This window comes from Procambarus clarkii, chromosome 15 (genome assembly GCF_040958095.1).
Source record: "Procambarus clarkii isolate CNS0578487 chromosome 15, FALCON_Pclarkii_2.0, whole genome shotgun sequence".
In the NCBI taxonomy this organism is placed as follows: domain Eukaryota; kingdom Metazoa; phylum Arthropoda; class Malacostraca; order Decapoda; family Cambaridae; genus Procambarus; species Procambarus clarkii.
In genome coordinates, this window is record NC_091164.1 from 30468352 (window position 1) to 30486297 (window position 17946).

At 44.0% G+C, this 17946-nt stretch overlaps 3 protein-coding genes across 3 annotated transcripts in view; 1 reads left to right on the forward strand and 2 right to left on the reverse strand.

Annotated features, from left to right (window-relative positions):
- Window positions 1-4369, reverse strand: part of LOC138365053 (GATA zinc finger domain-containing protein 14-like) — a 50470-nt gene extending 46101 nt beyond the window's left edge. The window contains exon 1 of the mRNA XM_069325156.1: window positions 4279-4369. Within this exon, the coding sequence (XP_069181257.1) occupies window positions 4279-4369 (91 nt within the window). The remainder of the gene's footprint in view (window positions 1-4278) is intronic.
- Window positions 4370-4376: 7 nt separating this feature from the next.
- Window positions 4377-5561, reverse strand: LOC138365054 (uncharacterized). The gene has a single exon (XM_069325157.1). The coding sequence runs from the start codon at window positions 5559-5561 to the stop codon at window positions 4377-4379; it is 1185 nt and encodes a 394-aa protein (XP_069181258.1).
- LOC138365055 (cation channel sperm-associated protein 1-like) lies at window positions 5560-6171 on the forward strand. Its single transcript, XM_069325159.1, has one exon. It carries the CDS (start codon window positions 5560-5562, stop codon window positions 6169-6171), a length of 612 nt encoding a protein of 203 aa, XP_069181260.1.
- Window positions 6172-17946: the final 11775 nt, after the last annotated feature.

Sequence of the window (17946 nt, forward strand, 5' to 3'; positions counted from 1 at the left end):
TGTTGTTGTGAATGTTGTGCTGAATGTTGTCTTGAATATTGTGGTGAATGTTTTTGTAAATGTTGTATTGAATGTTGAGGGAAATGTTGTTTTGAATGTTGTGGGAAATGTTGTGGTAAATGTTGTGTTGAATGTTTCCCTAAATGTTGTTGTGAATGTTGTTGTGAATGTTGTTGTGAATATTGTGGTGAATGTTGTGGCGAATCTTGTGGTGAATGTTGTCTTGAGTGTTGTGGTGAATGTTATCTTGAATGTTGTTGTGAATGTTGTTGTGAATGTTCTTGAGAATGTTGTTGCGAATGTTGTCTTGAATGTTGAGGTGAATCTTGTGGTGAATTTTGTGGTGAATGTTGTCTTGAGTGTTGTGGTGAAAGTTGTCTTGAATGTTTATGTGAATGTTGTGGTGAATGTTGTGATGAATGTTGTCTTAAATGTTTTTTGTAAATATTGTGGTAAATATTGGGGTGAATGTTGTCTTGAATATTGTGGTGAATGTTGTCTTGAAAGTTGTGGTGAATGTTGTAGCGAATGTTGTATTGAATGTTGTAGTGAATGTTGTGGTGAATGTTGTCTTGAATGTTGTTACGAATATTGTTTTGAATGTTTTTATGAATGTTGTGGTGAATGTTGTGGTGAATGTTATCGTTAATGTTCTTGTGAATGTTTGGTTTAATGTTGTGGTGAATGTTGTGGTGAATGTTATCGTTAATGTTCTAGTGAATGTTTGGTTTAATGTTGTGATTAATGTTGTGGTGAATGTTATCTTGAATGCTATGGTAAATGTTGTGGTGAATGTTGTCATGAATATAGAGGTGAATGTTGTCGTGAATATTGTGATGAATACTGTCTTGAATGTTGTTGTGAATGTTGTGCTGAATGTTGTCTTGAATATTGTGGTGAATGTTTTTGTAAATGTTGTTTTGAATGTTGAGGGAAATGTTGTTTTGAATGTTGAGGGAAATGTTGTGGTAAATGTTGTGTTGAATGTTTCCCTGAATGTTGTGGTGAATGTTGTTGTGAATGTTGTTGTGAATGTTGTTGTGAATATTGTGGTGAATGTTGTGGTGAATCTTGTGGTGAATGTTGTCTTGAGTGTTGTGGTGAATGTTATCTTGAATGTTGTTGTGAATGTTCTTGAGAATGTTGTTGCGAATGTTGTCTTGAAGGTTGAGGTGAATCTTGTGGTGAATCTTGTGGTGAATGTTGTCTTGAGTGTTGTGGTGAAAGTTGTCTTGAATGTTTATGTGAATGTTTTGGTGAATGTTGTGATGAATGTTGTCTTAAATGTTGTTGTGAATATTGTGGTAAATATTGGGGTGAATGTTGTCTTGAATATTGTGGTGAATGTTGTCTTGAAAGTTGTGGTGAATGTTGTAGCGAATGTTGTATTGAATGTTGTAGTGAATGTTGTGGTGAATGTTGTCTTGAATGTTGTTACGAATATTGTTTTGAATGTTGTTATGAATGTTGTGGTGAATGTTGTGGTGAATGTTGTGGTGAATGTTATCGTTAATGTTCTTGAGAATGTTTGGTTTAATTTTGTGATTAATGTTGTGGTGAATGTTATCTTGAATGCTATGGTAAATGTTGTGGTGAATGTTGTCTTGAATATAGAGGTGAATGTTGTCGTGAATATTGTGATGAATACTGTCTTGAATGTTGTTATGAATGTTGAGCTGAATGTTGTCTTGAATATTGTGGTGAATGTTTTTGTAAATGTTGTTTTGAATGTTGAGGGAAATGTTGTTTTGAATGTTGAGGGAAATGTTGTGGTAAATGTTGTGTTGAATGTTTCCCTGAATGTTGTGTTGAATATTGTTGTGAATGTTGTTGTGAATGTTGTTGTGAATATTGTGGTGAATGTTGTGGTGAATCTTGTGGCGAATCTTGTGGTGAATGTTGTCTTGAGTGTTGTGGTGAATGTTATCTTGAATGTTGTTGTGAATGTTCTTGAGAATGTTGTTGCGAATGTTGTCTTGAATGTTGAGGTGAATCTTGTGGTGAATCTCGTGGTGAATGTTGTCTTGAGTGTTGTGGTGAAAGTTGTCTTGAATGTTTATGTGAATATTGTGGTAAATATTGGGGTGAATGTTGTCTTGAATATTGTGGTGAATGTTGTCTTGAAAGTTGTGATGAATGTTGTAGCGAATGTTGTATTGAATGTTGTAGTGAATGTTGTGGTGAATGTTGTCTGGAATGTTGTGGTAATTGTTGTATTGAATGTTGTAGTGAATGTTGTGGTGAATGTTGTCTGGAATGTTGTGGTAATTGTTGTCTTGAATGTTGTGGTGAATGTTGTAGTGAATGTTGTGGTGAATGTTGTCTTTAATGGTGTTGTGAATGTTGTAGTGAATGTTGTGGTTAATGTTGTGGTGAATGTTGTGGTGAATGTTGTAGTAAATGTTGTATTGAATGTTGTGGTGAATGTTGTTGTGGATGTTGTCCTGAATAATGTCTTTAATGTTGTTTTGAATGTTGTAATGAATGTTGTGATTAAGGTTGTGGTGAATGTTGTCGTGAATGTTTTAGTAAATGTTGTGGTGAATGTTGTGGTTAATGTTGTGGTGAATGTGGTCTTGAATGTTGTGGTGAATGAAGTAATGAATATTGTCCTGAATGTTGTCTAAAAAGTTTTGCTGAATGTTGTCTTGTATGTTGTGGTGAATGTTGTCTTGAATGTTGTGGTGAATGTTGAAGTTAATATTGTGGGTTAATGTTTTGGTGAAGGTTGTATAGAATGTTGTGGTGAATGTTGTCTTGAACGTTGTTGTTAAATTTGTTCTGGCATTCAAAAAAGTTGTCCTGAATGTTGTCGAGAATATTGTCCTGAAAATTGTCTCGAAATTTTTATTGAATGTTGTCGTGAATTTTTTTTTATTTTAAAGGTTGTCTGCAATGTTGTCATGTTTATTGACTTAACTTTTGTCATGAAAGTTGCTTTGAATATTGGCGAGAATATAGTGACTTGTTTATTGGATGTTGCTTAACAGCCTTCGAATACCACCTTTATGGCCGTTGAGAACTGCCCTTATGTGCATTTGTATGTAAGCATTGTTGACCTTGTTCAAAGTGTGAACTGCAGAGTTGTGTTGAGAGAACATCTGTCTTGTAATGTCTTGCTGCTCCTCCTGTTTGGTTGTATTCCTGGGGTAGGGAGCCCTAGTGACTCCAAGTGTGAAGTGTGCATTTTGTAGGCATTATTAATCAACATTAACCAGCCATACATATAATGAAAAGATGAACTGCTATTAGCATAGGATGTGAATTTCCTTCTCACAGGATTCATCTATTTAAAAAAGAAATCCTTCACTTTCCCACTTGGGCCATATGAAGGCCTTTACATTCCCACTTGGTGGGGACTGTCAACCCCAACGATCCCAATATATAGGAAGGACAATAACATCTATTTAAAGTCGTCGTTTAATGCACAAATAGCATAGCCCTATGAAGGAACATTGAGCCTTTACACATAACCAGATCATCACCAGAGAGATCCTGACTAACAACAACAAAATAAGCGACAGATACAGCGACAGTAGTAGACTGGACATTCTACTTCTTATAGAGATTAGGAGATGAAGTTAGCAGCTTCTACTCAGCACGAAGATGTAGTAGATCTGCCTTTTCCCTGTATTAAATGCAGAGAGTACATGTTGTACATTAGAATTTTCCTTCGATTAAGTACTGCAAGATGATATGGCACCGCCCTCGTTTCTCTGAACTAATTAATGCTTGAAGGTGAAGTAACTATATCACTTCCTAAATTAAATGCAGTAGGAAGATGAAATTCATCCATCATTTTCTTGTATTAAATGCAGCAGGAATATGCATTCCACCTATCATATAATTGTATCAAATACATCAGGAAGACAAATCTTCATGTACCACATACCTTTTTAAAATACAGCATGATGAAAGAGTCATGCCGCTATTTTTCAGTAAGACAAACTCTCTCCAACACCTCACTGCTCTAGATAAATTTCCAAACTTTACTATTTCGACAGTCTTAATATCTTGGCTCCGAGTTGAATTTCTCTCACACGCTCTTGATATCATCTGGCAGCAGTTCCCAACTTCCATCCCTCCTCACACTTTACACTCCACTCTCACATTTCTTTCCCAAGTTCTTCACGCGTTCTAATTTCAACTTTTACTCTCACTTTTGTTTCTTTCCGCCATGAGTTCTCAGCTTTACTGTGTTTTTTCTCAATCATGGCATCAGGCGTATTGGTCTGATTGTTCCTCTGAGCATCACAGTAGCAAGCTTCATGGTCACACTCAGCATCACAGTAACAAGCTTCATGGTCACACTCAGCATCACAGCAACAAGCTTCATGGTCACACTCAGCATCACAGTAGCAAGCTTCATGGTCACACTAAGCATCACAGCAGCAAGCTTCATGGTCACACTGCATCACAGCAACAAGCTTTATGGTCACACTCAGCATCACAGTAGCAAGCTTCATGGTCACACTCAGCATCACAGTAGCAAGCTTCATGGTCACACTCAGCATCACAGCAGCAAGCTTCATGGTCACACTCAGCATCACAGCAGCAAGCTTCATGGTCACACTCAGCATCACAGCAGCAAGCTTCATGGTCACACTCAGCATCACAGCAACAAGCTTCATGGTCACACTCAGCATCACAGTAGCAAGCTTCATGGTCACACTCAGCATCACAGCAGCAAGCTTCATGGTCACACTCAGCATCACAGCAGCAAGCTTCATGGTCACACTCTGCGTCACAGCAGCAAGCTTCATGGTCACACTCAGCATCACAGCAGCAAGCTTCATGGTCACACTCTCCATCACAACAGCAAGCTTCATGGTCACACTTAGCATCACAGCAGCAAGCTTCATGGTCACACTCAGCGTCACAGCAGCAAGCTTCATGGTCACACTCAGCGTCACAGCAACAAGCTTCATGGTCACACTCAGCATCACAGCAACAAGCTTCATGGTCACACTCAGCGTCACAGCAACAAGCTTCATGGTCACACTCTCCATCACAGCAGCAAGCTTCATGGTCACACTCAGCATCACAGCAGCAGCAGCAAGCTTCATGGTCACACTCAGCGTCACAGCAGCAAGCTTCATGGTCACACTCAGCGTCACAGCAGCAAGCTTCATGGTCACACTCTGCGTCACAGCAGCAAGCTTCATGGTCACACTCAGCGTCACAGCAACAAGCTTCATGGTCACACTCAGCATCACAGCAGCAAGCTTCATGGTCACACTCAGCATCACAGCAGCAAGCTTCATGGTCACACTCAGCATCACAGCAGCAAGCTTCATGGTCACACTCACCATCACAGTAGCAAGCTTCATGGTCACACTCTGCGTCACAGCAGCAAGCTTCATGGTCACACTCAGCATCACAGCAGCAAGCTTCATGGTCACACTCTCCATCACAACAGCAAGCTTCATGGTCACACTCAGCATCACAGCAGCAAGCTTCATGGTCACACTCAGCGTTACAGCAGCAAGCTTCATGGTCACACTCAGCGTCACAGCAACAAGCTTCATGGTCACACTCAGCGTCACAGCAACAAGCTTCATGGTCACACTCAGCAAGCTTCATGGTCACACTCAGCATCACAGCAACAAGCTTCATGGTCACACTCAGCGTCACAGCAACAAGCTTCATGGTCACACTCAGCATCACAGCAGCAAGTTTCATGGTCACACTCAGCATCACAGCAGCAAGCTTCATGGTCACACTCTGCATCACAGCAGCAAGCTTCATGGTCACACTCAGCGTCACAGCAACAAGCTTCATGGTCACACTCAGCATCACAGCAGCAAGCTTCATGGTCACACTCAGCGTCACAGTAGCAAGCTTCATGGTCACACTCAGCGTCACAGTAGCAAGCTTCATGGTCACACTCAGCGTCACAGTAGCAAGCTTCATGGTCACACTCAGCGTCACAGCAACAAGCTTCATGGTCACACTCAGCATCACAGCAGCAAGCTTCATGGCCACACTCAGTGTCACAGCAACAAGCTTCATGGTCACAGCATCACAGCAGCAAGCTTCATGGTCACACTCAGCGTCACAGTAGCAAGCTTCATGGTCACACTCAGCGTCACAGCAACAAGCTTCATGGTCACAGCATCACAGCAGCAAGCTTCATGGTCACACTCAGCATCACAGCAACAAGCTTCATGATCACACTCAGCGTCACAGCAGCAAGCTTCATGGTCACACTCAGCGTCACAGCAGCAAGCTTCATGGTCACACTCACCATCACAGCAACAAGCTTCATGGTCACACTCAGCATCACTGCAGCAAGCTTCATGGTCACACTCAGCATCACAGTAGCAAGCTTCATGGTCACACTCAGCATCACAGCAGCAAGCTTCATGGTCACACTCAGCGTCACAGCAGCAAGCTTCATGGTCACACTCACCATCACAGCAACAAGCTTCATGGTCACACTCAGCGTCACAGCAGCAAGCTTCATGGTCACACTCAGCATCACAGCAGCAAGCTTCATGGTCACACTTAGCATCACAGCAGCAAGCTTCATGGTCACACTCAGCGTCACAGCAGCAAGCTTCATGGTCACACTCAGCATCACAGCAGCAAGCTTCATGGTCACACACTACTGTGAGCGGCGGAAATCTATGATGCCTGATGCTGAGATGCTGTGAGAGGGATGCACCAAGGTGTAGACTACTGAGGCACTTTACACTTACTGGTGTAGTCAAAGCTAATCACACATCGCCTCACACACTAAACCGTGCCGACGCTCACAAGTACCCCTGTCATCCGCCTCCTGCATAAGCAACACATTCATTCCTTTGTCAAAACTTTACGAGGCTAAATGAGCATTGTAAAGTGCTCTTAATAGCAGACACTTAATTTGTAATCACTGATGAAGGGCAAAAATTTACTTGGACCTGAAATTTAGCATGTAAGTGTTGCCATTACTGGAACAGATGAGCACCATATCAAACCGAACCTGTAGACCGAACTAGCATATGCATCTGCCGATCTCCTGGTGCCACAGCATACGAGTTTAACACTAAACAACATCGCTGAACTGCCAGTAACAATTGGCAAATCAATTCAATTCACTTAGACGACCGTCTATTTGAGTGGTGAGTGTAGCCAGAGATGGTGTGCCTGCACGGAGTGCTGTTGCTGGGTCTTCAGGCGATGGATCTCGTGTGGAAGATGTTGTGTTACCGAGGTCCACGGCTTCTGAGGTCTCTTGAGACTTTTGTGGGTGTGGAGTGTGCAGACCCTTCTTCACTTCCCACTCGGGCATTGTGGCGGTTTCTCCTGCGGTCCCGGGGCCTAGTGGAGAGCTGACTGGAGATGGGTTAGCCGCCTGTTGACCCAGGGGAGCGTCAGGTGGTGCGGCCTCTTGTAGTGTACGGGCCTGTGACTAGCGGTCGCAGCAGCGGCGGTGCTGCGAGGCCGTGAGCGGCCTTCCTGTGTTTCTTGTGCGTCTACGGTGATGGAAGTGGACTACTCTGAAAATTTGCGTCCGCTGTCCAAGCACTCGAAAAAGTCTCCGGTTTCGTTTCTGAGTTGTGGTGGCACCTGTGAAGATGTTGTTGAATACACGAGTTCCATATCGTCATACGAGGAAGCTGGTGGGCAGCCTGGGAACTTTGTGATGCCTGGTTGTAGTTGTGGAGGCGGATGTTCATGTGAGGGGTGTCAGTTGCTGGGGCAGGGGAGTTTTTACCGGCTCCTGTGTCTACCTTAACTCCATACATGTGCCCCCGTGTGCCGGTTCCCAGGCTTGGAAGGTTGTTGACCCAGCTTTGGTTGGTGGTGCGGGATTTGGTCATTGTTTTATAGAAGGCCCCAGTGGAGTTGTACCCTGCATGGCGGGACCCCCAGTCCATTGGTTCCCGTGTCGGCAGATGATGGGCGGGAATATCCAGGGTCGCCTCCGCTTCGGCGTTGCCTCAGGCTTCCGGGTTGGGGACCGGCCCCTGCAAAGTAATGGGAGGCTTACTCTTCCTATAAGTAACGCAGGTGTCCTGACTTCGTCACCGGTGCCTGGCTCCTGGTGCTCTGAGTGTTTCTGGGTCCGATTATTTCTATACTGTGGCCAGGACTTGTTAGACTTACTGTGCTCGTTTTGTTACTATGTTTAGTGTGCGTTAACTTGTACTGTTTTCGTGTGTGCTTGTTTTATGCTTATACTTAGGTTTCATTATGTGTTACTTAGTTTGTGTTGTATATAAACATAATATTTATGTTTATGATTTAGTTTTTTGGTACTTTGGTGTATGTTGTTATTTTGTCACCTTTTCCTGCTTTCCCTGTTTATAGTAAGTGTTGTTTGTACCTGTGCTCCTTGTTATGATGTTTGTTTTGTTCATGTGTTCTGTGTTCATGGTTGTGGTCCTCTGTATTACGATGATTAGATTTTGCCTGTAATTGCTCCTGTGTATTGCTTGTTGTTTCAAATTATTTTCCCAGTTTTGTTGTAGTGCGTTGTTCTGTTCAGAATGGTACTTTGGCGCAATTTTACATTGTATTTACTGTTGTTTTGTAAAAAAATAAATAAAATATTCTTGAGTGGTAATTATATACATCCTTCCAGGTCAGAGCATGGCAATATTGAAGGTATTCGACAAGTTCTCAATGTCTTTGTCCAGAAAGTAGTCTCTTGAGTAGTCTTTACATTGACTGAACCACGAAACTCTGCCATAAACAACCGTCATGGTATCAACAACGATCAGTTGAACTGCGCGAACAATAATTTGTTTCCTAAAGAGCCGAGTCAACATTGAAGAACAGCACATTATATACAGTTCAATGCCAGATCTGTTCGCAAAAGAGAACCGAGAGACGGCAAACACCTAATAGCAAATCCAACCAATACGTAACTATTAAACTAGTTATCGCCACACACTACCACTGGCGTATAATTATGTTGTTAACTGCAGTGCAGGTTACCTTCAGTTACCTTGCGTTATTTTCGTGGATCAATATACCAACGGGCCCGTCTGTGACCAGGTCTAATGGATGATGGTCTAGTCAACCAGATTGTTAGATACAGATGCTCTCAGCCTGTTTGATGAAGTATTGTTTTGCAAATATTAGTCATATTCTCCTTTGGACACCGTGCGAGGTCTGCCAGTTATGCCGTTTATGATCAGAGTGAAAGTGTTAAATGCTTTGGCCTCTGATGTTGATGGAGTTCTCTCTTAGCGTTCCAATTGTACCTCTGTTTTTCAATGTGGGTATTATGCACATCCTGACATTCCTCCTGGTCTCATGTAGATTTATCTTCATGTGCAGAATTGGAACCTCTAATGTGCAGTCCCTCAAATATTTTCCAACTGTAAATTATTATGTATTTCTCCTGGCTGTGCTTTAGAGAACACAGTTTTAAAAAAGTTAAGTTGTCCCAATAATTTAATTGTTTCATTGAGTGATATCTAGCAATAAAGGTCTTTTCACATTCTCCAGGTCAGCAATTTCTACAGTTTTGAATGGAACTGTTATTGGGCAAAAATACTCCACCCTTGATAGCACAAGAGTCCTGAAAATTATCATTGGTATGATATCGCTTGTTCGAAAGGCTATTATCCATCCTGTCATTGTTCTTGCAGTTGTGACAGTTACTTTATTGTGCTCTTGAAAAGTAAGGTTATCCGACATGATTACTCCCAAATCTTTTTATTTGTTTTTTCGCTCAATACTGTGATTTGACTGTGTTTTATACATGGTTTCTTTTTTATATTTCTGTTTTTTACATAACACAGGAGCTGGAACTTGTCTTCATTAAACATCATATTATTTATGTTGCCCATTGGAAGATATGATTTAAATCAGTTTGAAGGTGTGTAGTGTCTTTTTCATTGTCAACTCTCATAAAATTCCTAGTGTCAGTTACAAAGGATGATATGGTATTATAGTTTCCTTCTTTGTCTATGTCCGATGTGTTTATGAAAATATTTACTGTAGCAAGCACAGTACCATGGGGGGGGGGAGGCTGTGATATTCACGGTGGATGATCTGAATTTTACTTTGCTGACTATTACATTCTAGCGTCTGTTCGTTAGGAAACTAAAATTCGATCTCCCTACTTTGCCAGTCGTCCATTCTGTGTACATGTAGCGTATAATAACGCCAGGGTCACATTTGTGGAAAGTTTTCGCAAAATCTTTGTAAATTCATCAGCGTTTTTCTTGCCTTCCATGGAATAAATGGCCATTTCAAAATTGTTTATCAATTGTGAGAGGAAAGAGTGCCTTGCATTGAACCCAAGTTGCGCAGGGTTATATAGACGCTGTGATTTGTGATTTTACTTCACAAAATCATTTCATCCTAGGAGGTGACTACAACCTTGAGCTTTGTCAACAAAATAGCCCCAGTTCGACTACTTCTTAAACAGCATGAACTCTTGTATGCTAATTCCCACGATCACGAAGACCACCCAAATCACTCAAACGTCCGCTACAACCCTGGACCACACACCGACTAGCATAACAGCCCACTTGCATCTGGTATTTTCACTGACAGAACAACTGACCACTATCCTACCTTCCTCACAGCAAACATGGACATAACATTTACGAATGCCAAGAAACATATCTTCCAACTACACAGCAAAGCAGCAATAGGCAATCTCACCAAAGCACTTCACAATATAAACAGGGAATCTGAATTCAATAATATACAGGATGTAGATTAATTAGCCGACATTTTCCATTAAAAAACTCTAAGCCTCAACAACACACACTGTTGTCGCCTCACCAGACAAGTAACTACCAAAAGATTAAACAACCCTTGGCTCACAAAAGACATACTCAAAGCAATCAACAAGAAGAATCTATACGATGGTACAACATGGCTGCAGCTGGCAATCCCAATCGTTATGGCCGAAGAGGAGGAGGACGAGGGAGGGAATCAGTAATAGCAAGAATCCGTCTTGGATACAAATATCCTTGGAGGTATGGAATGGAAACAACAGTTGATCAGCGAAGTTGCAGAATCTGTGGTGAGAGTGACGGACACCGCCTTGACCACTATCTACGTGAATGTGAACACCTGAGAGATATCAGAAATATGTGTAGAATAATAAACCCCACATTGTTTGAGTTAGGAAAACACTATTTGTCAAATATTGATGCTGTTCTTAAAAGATTTTCCCATTTTGCACCCGCAAGATAACGTAAGCTTTTAAGGGTTGATAGATGTTAATCTTCTTGTTTGAGTAGCTGTTCACTTGAGACAGTAAAGCAAGTCCCAGCTGTGTCTGGGTACAAGTGACAGGATGAACAACCCAGCGGGTTTTCTTCCTATTGGGGAGTGTTGTACATGCTGCTATGGCGGTGTGTCCACTCACAAGATGAGTGGCGCTGCCCAATAAACTCGCCCCTCGGGGCAAAATTTAAATTTAAGAAACATGAATATGAATAAAACATAAAATTATAATAAGAAGCGCGAAACGCTCCTATTATGAGATTAGATTCAAAGAAGCAAATGGAAACATGAAAAGCACATGGAAAGCCATCTCTAACACCCTAAATAGCAATCATATATCAAGAAGATAAAACTCTCCAAGGATGGTTACACACTTGCAACAGACTTTTGTTTTCAATTGGTGCTAACCTTGCCAGAAAAATCCCATAGACCCAGGAACATGTTATTACATATCTCACCAACAGCTGTCCTAACTCTACTCCTTTTACCAGTCAGCCTGACAAACAATATATTCACCATTCACTCACTAAAAACCAAAGCTGGGAACTTTAGTTAAATACCATTTCTGATATATAAGAGTGCTGCTCATGCCCTTGCCCTTCACATACCTCAGCTATCCAACATATCTCTAGAGTGTCATACTTCCTGATATCTTAAAAAAAAAACTCCATTTCGTAAAAGAGACGATACGGCTGACATAAACAATTACAGACTAGTATCAAATCTACCTAAACTATAAAAAATCTTTGAATTAATTATCTACAAACTACTCCTACCTTCTAAAATTGAACGTATTAAGTCCTCAGTTTGGCTTCCGCTCCCAAAAGAGTACCAACGATGCCATTATTAGCCTGCTTGATATAATCTTCACTGCCCCTCACAAAAGCGAGGTCCCAGTTCGGTTCTTCATTGACCTGAGAAAAGCCTTTGTTACTGTAAACTATAACTACCACTTATTGAAACTTCACCACTATGGAATCCGAGTTTTTTTCTGAACTATATCCTATACTTTCTTAGTGACAGACACCAATAAGTAGCCATAAGTGATATAACTTCCCTCACTTTACCGTTAACCGTAGGAGCGCCACAGGGCAGCATCCTAGGACCTCTCATGTTTCTTATATACATCAATGATTTCCCAAATGTCTCTAACATTCTTAACCCTATACTATTTTCTGATGATACTACCTTCATCTACTCAGACCCCAGCCCACACACACACTAAATAATATTGTAAATAACGAATTAAAAATAAGTCCACTCATGGATGTCAACCTACAAATTCACACTAACCATAGAATGGATGGTCATCAAACGAAATTCAAATTAAGATAGACAATGTTAATATTAACAATAAAAGTGATGGAAAGCTCCTTCGACTATACATAGACATGAGAATTTACTTCAGCACCCACATACAACAAATAGTAAAAAAAGTCTCAAAAACTGTTGGTATACTCTCTTAAATCAGATATTATGTTCCCCACTCTACTTTCGTCTCCATATACTACGACTACGGACTAATCTATCACTATCTTTCATACGATATCTGCGCATGGGGGTTCAACCACTGCAAATTACCTCAAACCAATCATCACCCATCAAAAATCTGCTATCAGAAAGATTACAAACTCTGTCTTCAGACAACACAGCCCTTCTGTTTAAATCCCTAAACATGCTAAACATACACTCACTTCACACATTATCTTGTGCTACATACATATACAAAACATTGTTCCTAAATGCTAATTCTGATCTGAAACTCTTCCTTGACAGATGTAATAGAACCCATGAGCACCACACCAGAAAAATATGTCTCTGATATCCCTAGAGTCAGATTAAATCTGTGCAAACACTCTATACAAATGAAAGGACTTAGTTTTTGGAACACACTCCCGAACGAAATAAAAAGCTGTCCAACCTATGTCTTACTCAAAAGTATAACCAAAATGTATCTAATTTCATCCTTATAGTTTCCTCCCTTGTACTCCAAACTCGCACTGTATCTTGTGCTAACCACTTGGGCTGGAGCGACAGGCTCGCTTCATGCAGGTCGGCGTTCAATCGCCGACCGTCTAAGTGGTTGAGCATCATTAGTTCCCCCTCCCCCCCTCGTCCCATCCCAAATCCTTATCCTGACCACTTCCAAGTGCTATATAGTCGTACCGGCATGGCGCTTTTCCCTGAGAATTCCTTCCTTCCCCCAATATTGGTGCCTAAGACATGCAGCTTCACCATTGTAATCACTGCCATTAACGTACATCGAAGTTATACAGAGTAATCACACTAACCTGACTTCATCAATGAGCAAATCAGTAGGAGCAGTGAGTGGGGTTAGAACCTATGCGGAGGGTGTTCCCAGCGACTACACCAACACGCGGTAATAAGGAGTACAACCTGAAGTCTTCTGCACACACAAGGATTTCCTGAGGCTTCTATTGAAGCCAGAACAGGATTTTTACACAATCCCCCCCTTGCATTCTGGCTCTCTCATCCAGGACTTGTTCCACCTCTGACGCTCATCTTTCGATACACAGAGAGTAATCGGATTTTCTCATTGATGCAGTCACGTTAGTGTGACTACTCTCTGTATATTGAAAGGATGAGAGGTGTTGTGGGAGAGTGAGAAGTGTTGAGTGAGGGTGGGACGTGTGATGGAAGGAAGAGACGTGTTGTGGGGGGGGGGGGGTGCTGTGGGGAAATCTGGCTCTAGTTTAATAGTTCCATGTATAGTTCTATAAATGCAAATAAAGATTAAAACTAAGATAGCTCGAAGGACCAGAATGCGTTGTTAAATGAGAGAACCAGTGAATTATGGATCTCTATGATTATATGTAATTAAATTCTATTAAGCAGTGACTGTAAATTCCATGCATGCTAGAACCAGCTTCCCATGATACATATTGGGGGAGAGGAATATTCTATGAGATTAATCTATGTGTAACATATATTATATAATAATAATAATGACAATATGCACACACATAGATAATGATAAAAAAAATGTAATGCAAGAAATACTACTGCATATTAAAATTCAAATCATGTATATAATTAATATGCAATGATTAGAAATGCTTGACTCTCAATAATTAAAAGCTACTATCTACAATAAAAACTGATTAAATCTCAGTTGTGACAGAGGTACATAGGTGAGGTTCAATCTCTACAACAGTCTGGAAACAACTTGAGATAATGATCCTTGGAACACATGAGTATATGACAGTCACACGCTTCCTCAGTGGTGTTGCACCATGCTGCAATAATTAAATTCCATAATTTCCACTCCAAACTAGTAGTCACACACATAAATGCATTATCTAAATAATTCGAGGGGAGGAAAGAGCATTTACATGGGGTTTATTTTATCGCCTGCAGCGTTACGACATGGCACCTACATGAACATATTTAAGAGCTCGTTAAATAGAACAAAAGAGGTAAAAATGCCTGCCGAACTGGTGTCCGTGATTCTGGTAAGGTGCGTCCTCAATCTGAAGCCCGATGATGTACGGATGCTTGCAGAATTGTCTGGTATAAAAACCCCGCTTCGGAACACCGTGCTGCCAATGTATCTAATATGGCGAGAGTTCTCCTCCTTCCCGAAAGTCGCAAATGTGCAGCGTTCCCAGTGGGGGCTCGAGCATAAATTATATTTATTCATTAAAGCTAAATAGGGAAGGATGAGTTTATGAAAACTGTTTATATCATAATCAAATACTTTATGTGGTGATGTTTGATTCTGACAGTGCAGGTCAGTTAATGTAGACTGCACAAATAAAACGAGAATCCTTTGGAGGTGGAAATGATTTTAGATTATGATATTATTTACTAGAACAGTGATCAAGCTGGGTATAGGAATTCCAGTAAACTTTTGTATAATAAGTAAAGTAACCCTATTACTAAATAATTATCCCTAATAAAGAAGAGAAAATGATTGGACTTCTATTAGATCTACAGGTATGTGGATATATATTTTCCGTGGGTGGCAGCAGTGCCACCCACGGAGAATGGGTGGGTGCAGTGTAGCTGCACCCACCCATGCTGCTGCTGTGGGTGAATGCAGTGTGGCTGACGCAACACTGCACAATTCTAGGAGAAATTACATGATGTTCGCATATCCTAATGCAATGAATTCTGTGATTCTAAACTACAGATTAGTAGTGTTAGTTAATTATGACACTTAGTACAAGAAATACATCCCATTGCACTAAGGATTAGCAAATAAGTAAGAAGCATAATACAGGAAATACATCCTATTGTATTAGGGATGAGAATAATTGTTGAAAATTTCCTACAGGGGCCGTGAGAAGCGAGGCTGGGATATGTGGTGTGAGGGCGGGACGTGTAGTGTGAGGGGGGAGGGACGTGTGGTGTGAGGGTGGGACGTGTGGTGTGAGGGTAGGACGTGTGGTGTGAGGGGGAGGGACGTGTGGTGTGAGGGTGGGACGTGTGGTGTGAGGGGGAGGGACGTGTGGTGTGAGGGTGGGACGTGTGGTGTGAGGGGGGAGGGACGTGTGGTGTGAGGGTGGGACGTGTGGTGTGAGGGTGGGACGTGTGGTGTGAGGGTGGGACGTGTGGTGTGAGGGTGGGACGTGTGGTGTGGGGAAGGGACGTGTGGTGTGAGGGTGGGACGTGTGGTGTGAGGGGGAGGGACGTGTGGTGTGAGGGTGGGACGTGTGGTGTGAGGGTGGGACGTGTGGTGTGAGGGTGGGACGTGTGGTGTGGGGACTACGTGTGGTGTGAGGGTGGGACGTGTGGTGTGAGGGTGGGACGTGTGGTGTGAGGGTGGGACGTGTAGTGTGAGGGGGAGGGACGTGTGGTGTGAGGGTGGGACGTGTAGTGTGAGTTGGGAGGGACGTGTGGTGTGAGGGTGACACGTGTAGTGTGAGGGTGACACGTGTGGTGTGAGGGTGGGACGTGTAGTGTGAGGGTGGGACGTGTAGTGTGAGGGGGACACGTGTGGTGTGAGGGTGGGACGTGTAGTGAGGGTGAGACGTGTGGTGTGAGGGGGGAGGGACGTGTGGTGTGAGGGTGGGACGTGTAGTGTGAGGGGGGAGGGACGTGTGGTGTGAGGGTGAGACGTGTGGTGTGAGGGGGACACGTATGGTGTGAGGGCGGGACGTGTAGTGTGAGGGGGACTCGAGTGGTGTGAGGGTGGGACGTGTGGTGTGAGGGTGAGACGTGTGATGTGAGGGTGAGACGTGTGGTGTGAGGGCGGGACGTGTAGTGTGAGGGGGAGGGACGTGTGGTGTGAGGGAGGGACGTGTGGTGTGAGGGTAGGACGTGTAGTGTGAGGGGGGAGGGACGTGTGGTGTGAAGGTGAGACGTGTTGTGTGAGGGGGGAGGGACGTGTGGTGTGAGTGGGGAGGGACGTGTGGTGTGAGGGAGGGACGTGTGGTGTGAGGGTGGGACGTGTAGTGTGAGGGTGGGACGTGTAGTGTGAGGGTGGGACGTGTAGTGTGAGGGTTGGACGTGTAGTGTGAGGGTGGGACGTGTGGTGTGAGGGTAGGACGTGTGGTGTGAGGGTGGGACGTGTGGTGTGAGGGTGGGACGTGTGATGTGAGGGTAGGACGTGTGGTGTGAGGGTGGGACGTGTGATGTGAGGGTAGGACGTGTGGTGTGAGGGTGAGACGTGCATTGTGAGGGCGGGACGTGTGGTGTGATGGGGAAGGGACGTGTGGTGTGAGGGTGGGACGTGTAGTGTGAGGGTGGGACGTGTAATGTGAGGGTGGGACGTGTAGTGTGAGGGGGAAGGGACGTGTGGTGTGAGGGTGGGACGTGTAGTGTGAGGGTGGGACGTGTAATGTGAGGGTGGGACGTGTGGTGTGAGGGTGGGACGTGTGGTGTGAGGGTGGGAAGTGTGGTGTGAGGTGGGACGTGTAGTGTGAGGGAGGGAAGTGTGGTGTGAGGGTGGGACGTGTAGTGTGAGGGTGGGACGTGTAATGTGAGGGTGGGACGTGTGGTGTGAGGGGGACACGTGTGGTGTGAGGGTGGGACGTGTGGTTTGAGGGGGACACGTGTGGTGTGAGGGGGGGACGTGTGGTGTGATGGTGGGACGTGTGGTGTGAGGGCGGGACGTGTAGTGTGAGGGGGGAGGGACGTGTGGTGTGAAGGTGGGACGTGTGGTGTGAGGGTGGGACGTGTAGTGTGAGGGTGGGACGTGTAGTGTGAGGGGGACACGTGTGGTGTGAGGGTGGGACGTGTGGTGTGAGGGGGACACGTGTGGTGTGAGGGTGGGACGTGTGGTGTGAGGGGGACACGTGTGGTGTGAGGGTGGGACGTGTGGTGTGAGGGGGACACGTGTGGTGTGAGGGGGGGACGTGTGGTGTAAGGGTGGGACGTGTGGTGTGAGGGGGACACGTGTGGTGTGAGGGAGGGACGTGTGGTGTGAGGGTGGGACGTGTGGTGTGAGGGTGGGACTTGTGGTGTGAGGGTGGGACGTGTAGTGTGATGGTGGGACGTGTGGTGTGAGGGTGGGACGTGTGGTGTGAGGGGGACACGTGTGGTGTGAGGGGGACACGTGTGGTGTGAGGGGGACACGTGTGGTGTGAGGGTGAGACGTGTGGTGTGAGGGTGGGACGTGTAGTGTGATGGTGGGACGTGTGGTGTGAGGGGGACACGTGTGGTGTGAGGGGGACACGTGTGGTGTGAGGGGGACACGTGTGGTATGAGGGTGAGACGTGTGGTGTGAGGGTGGGACGTGTAGTGTGATGGTGGGACGTGTGGTGTGAGGGAGGGACGTGTGGTGTGAGGGAGGGACTT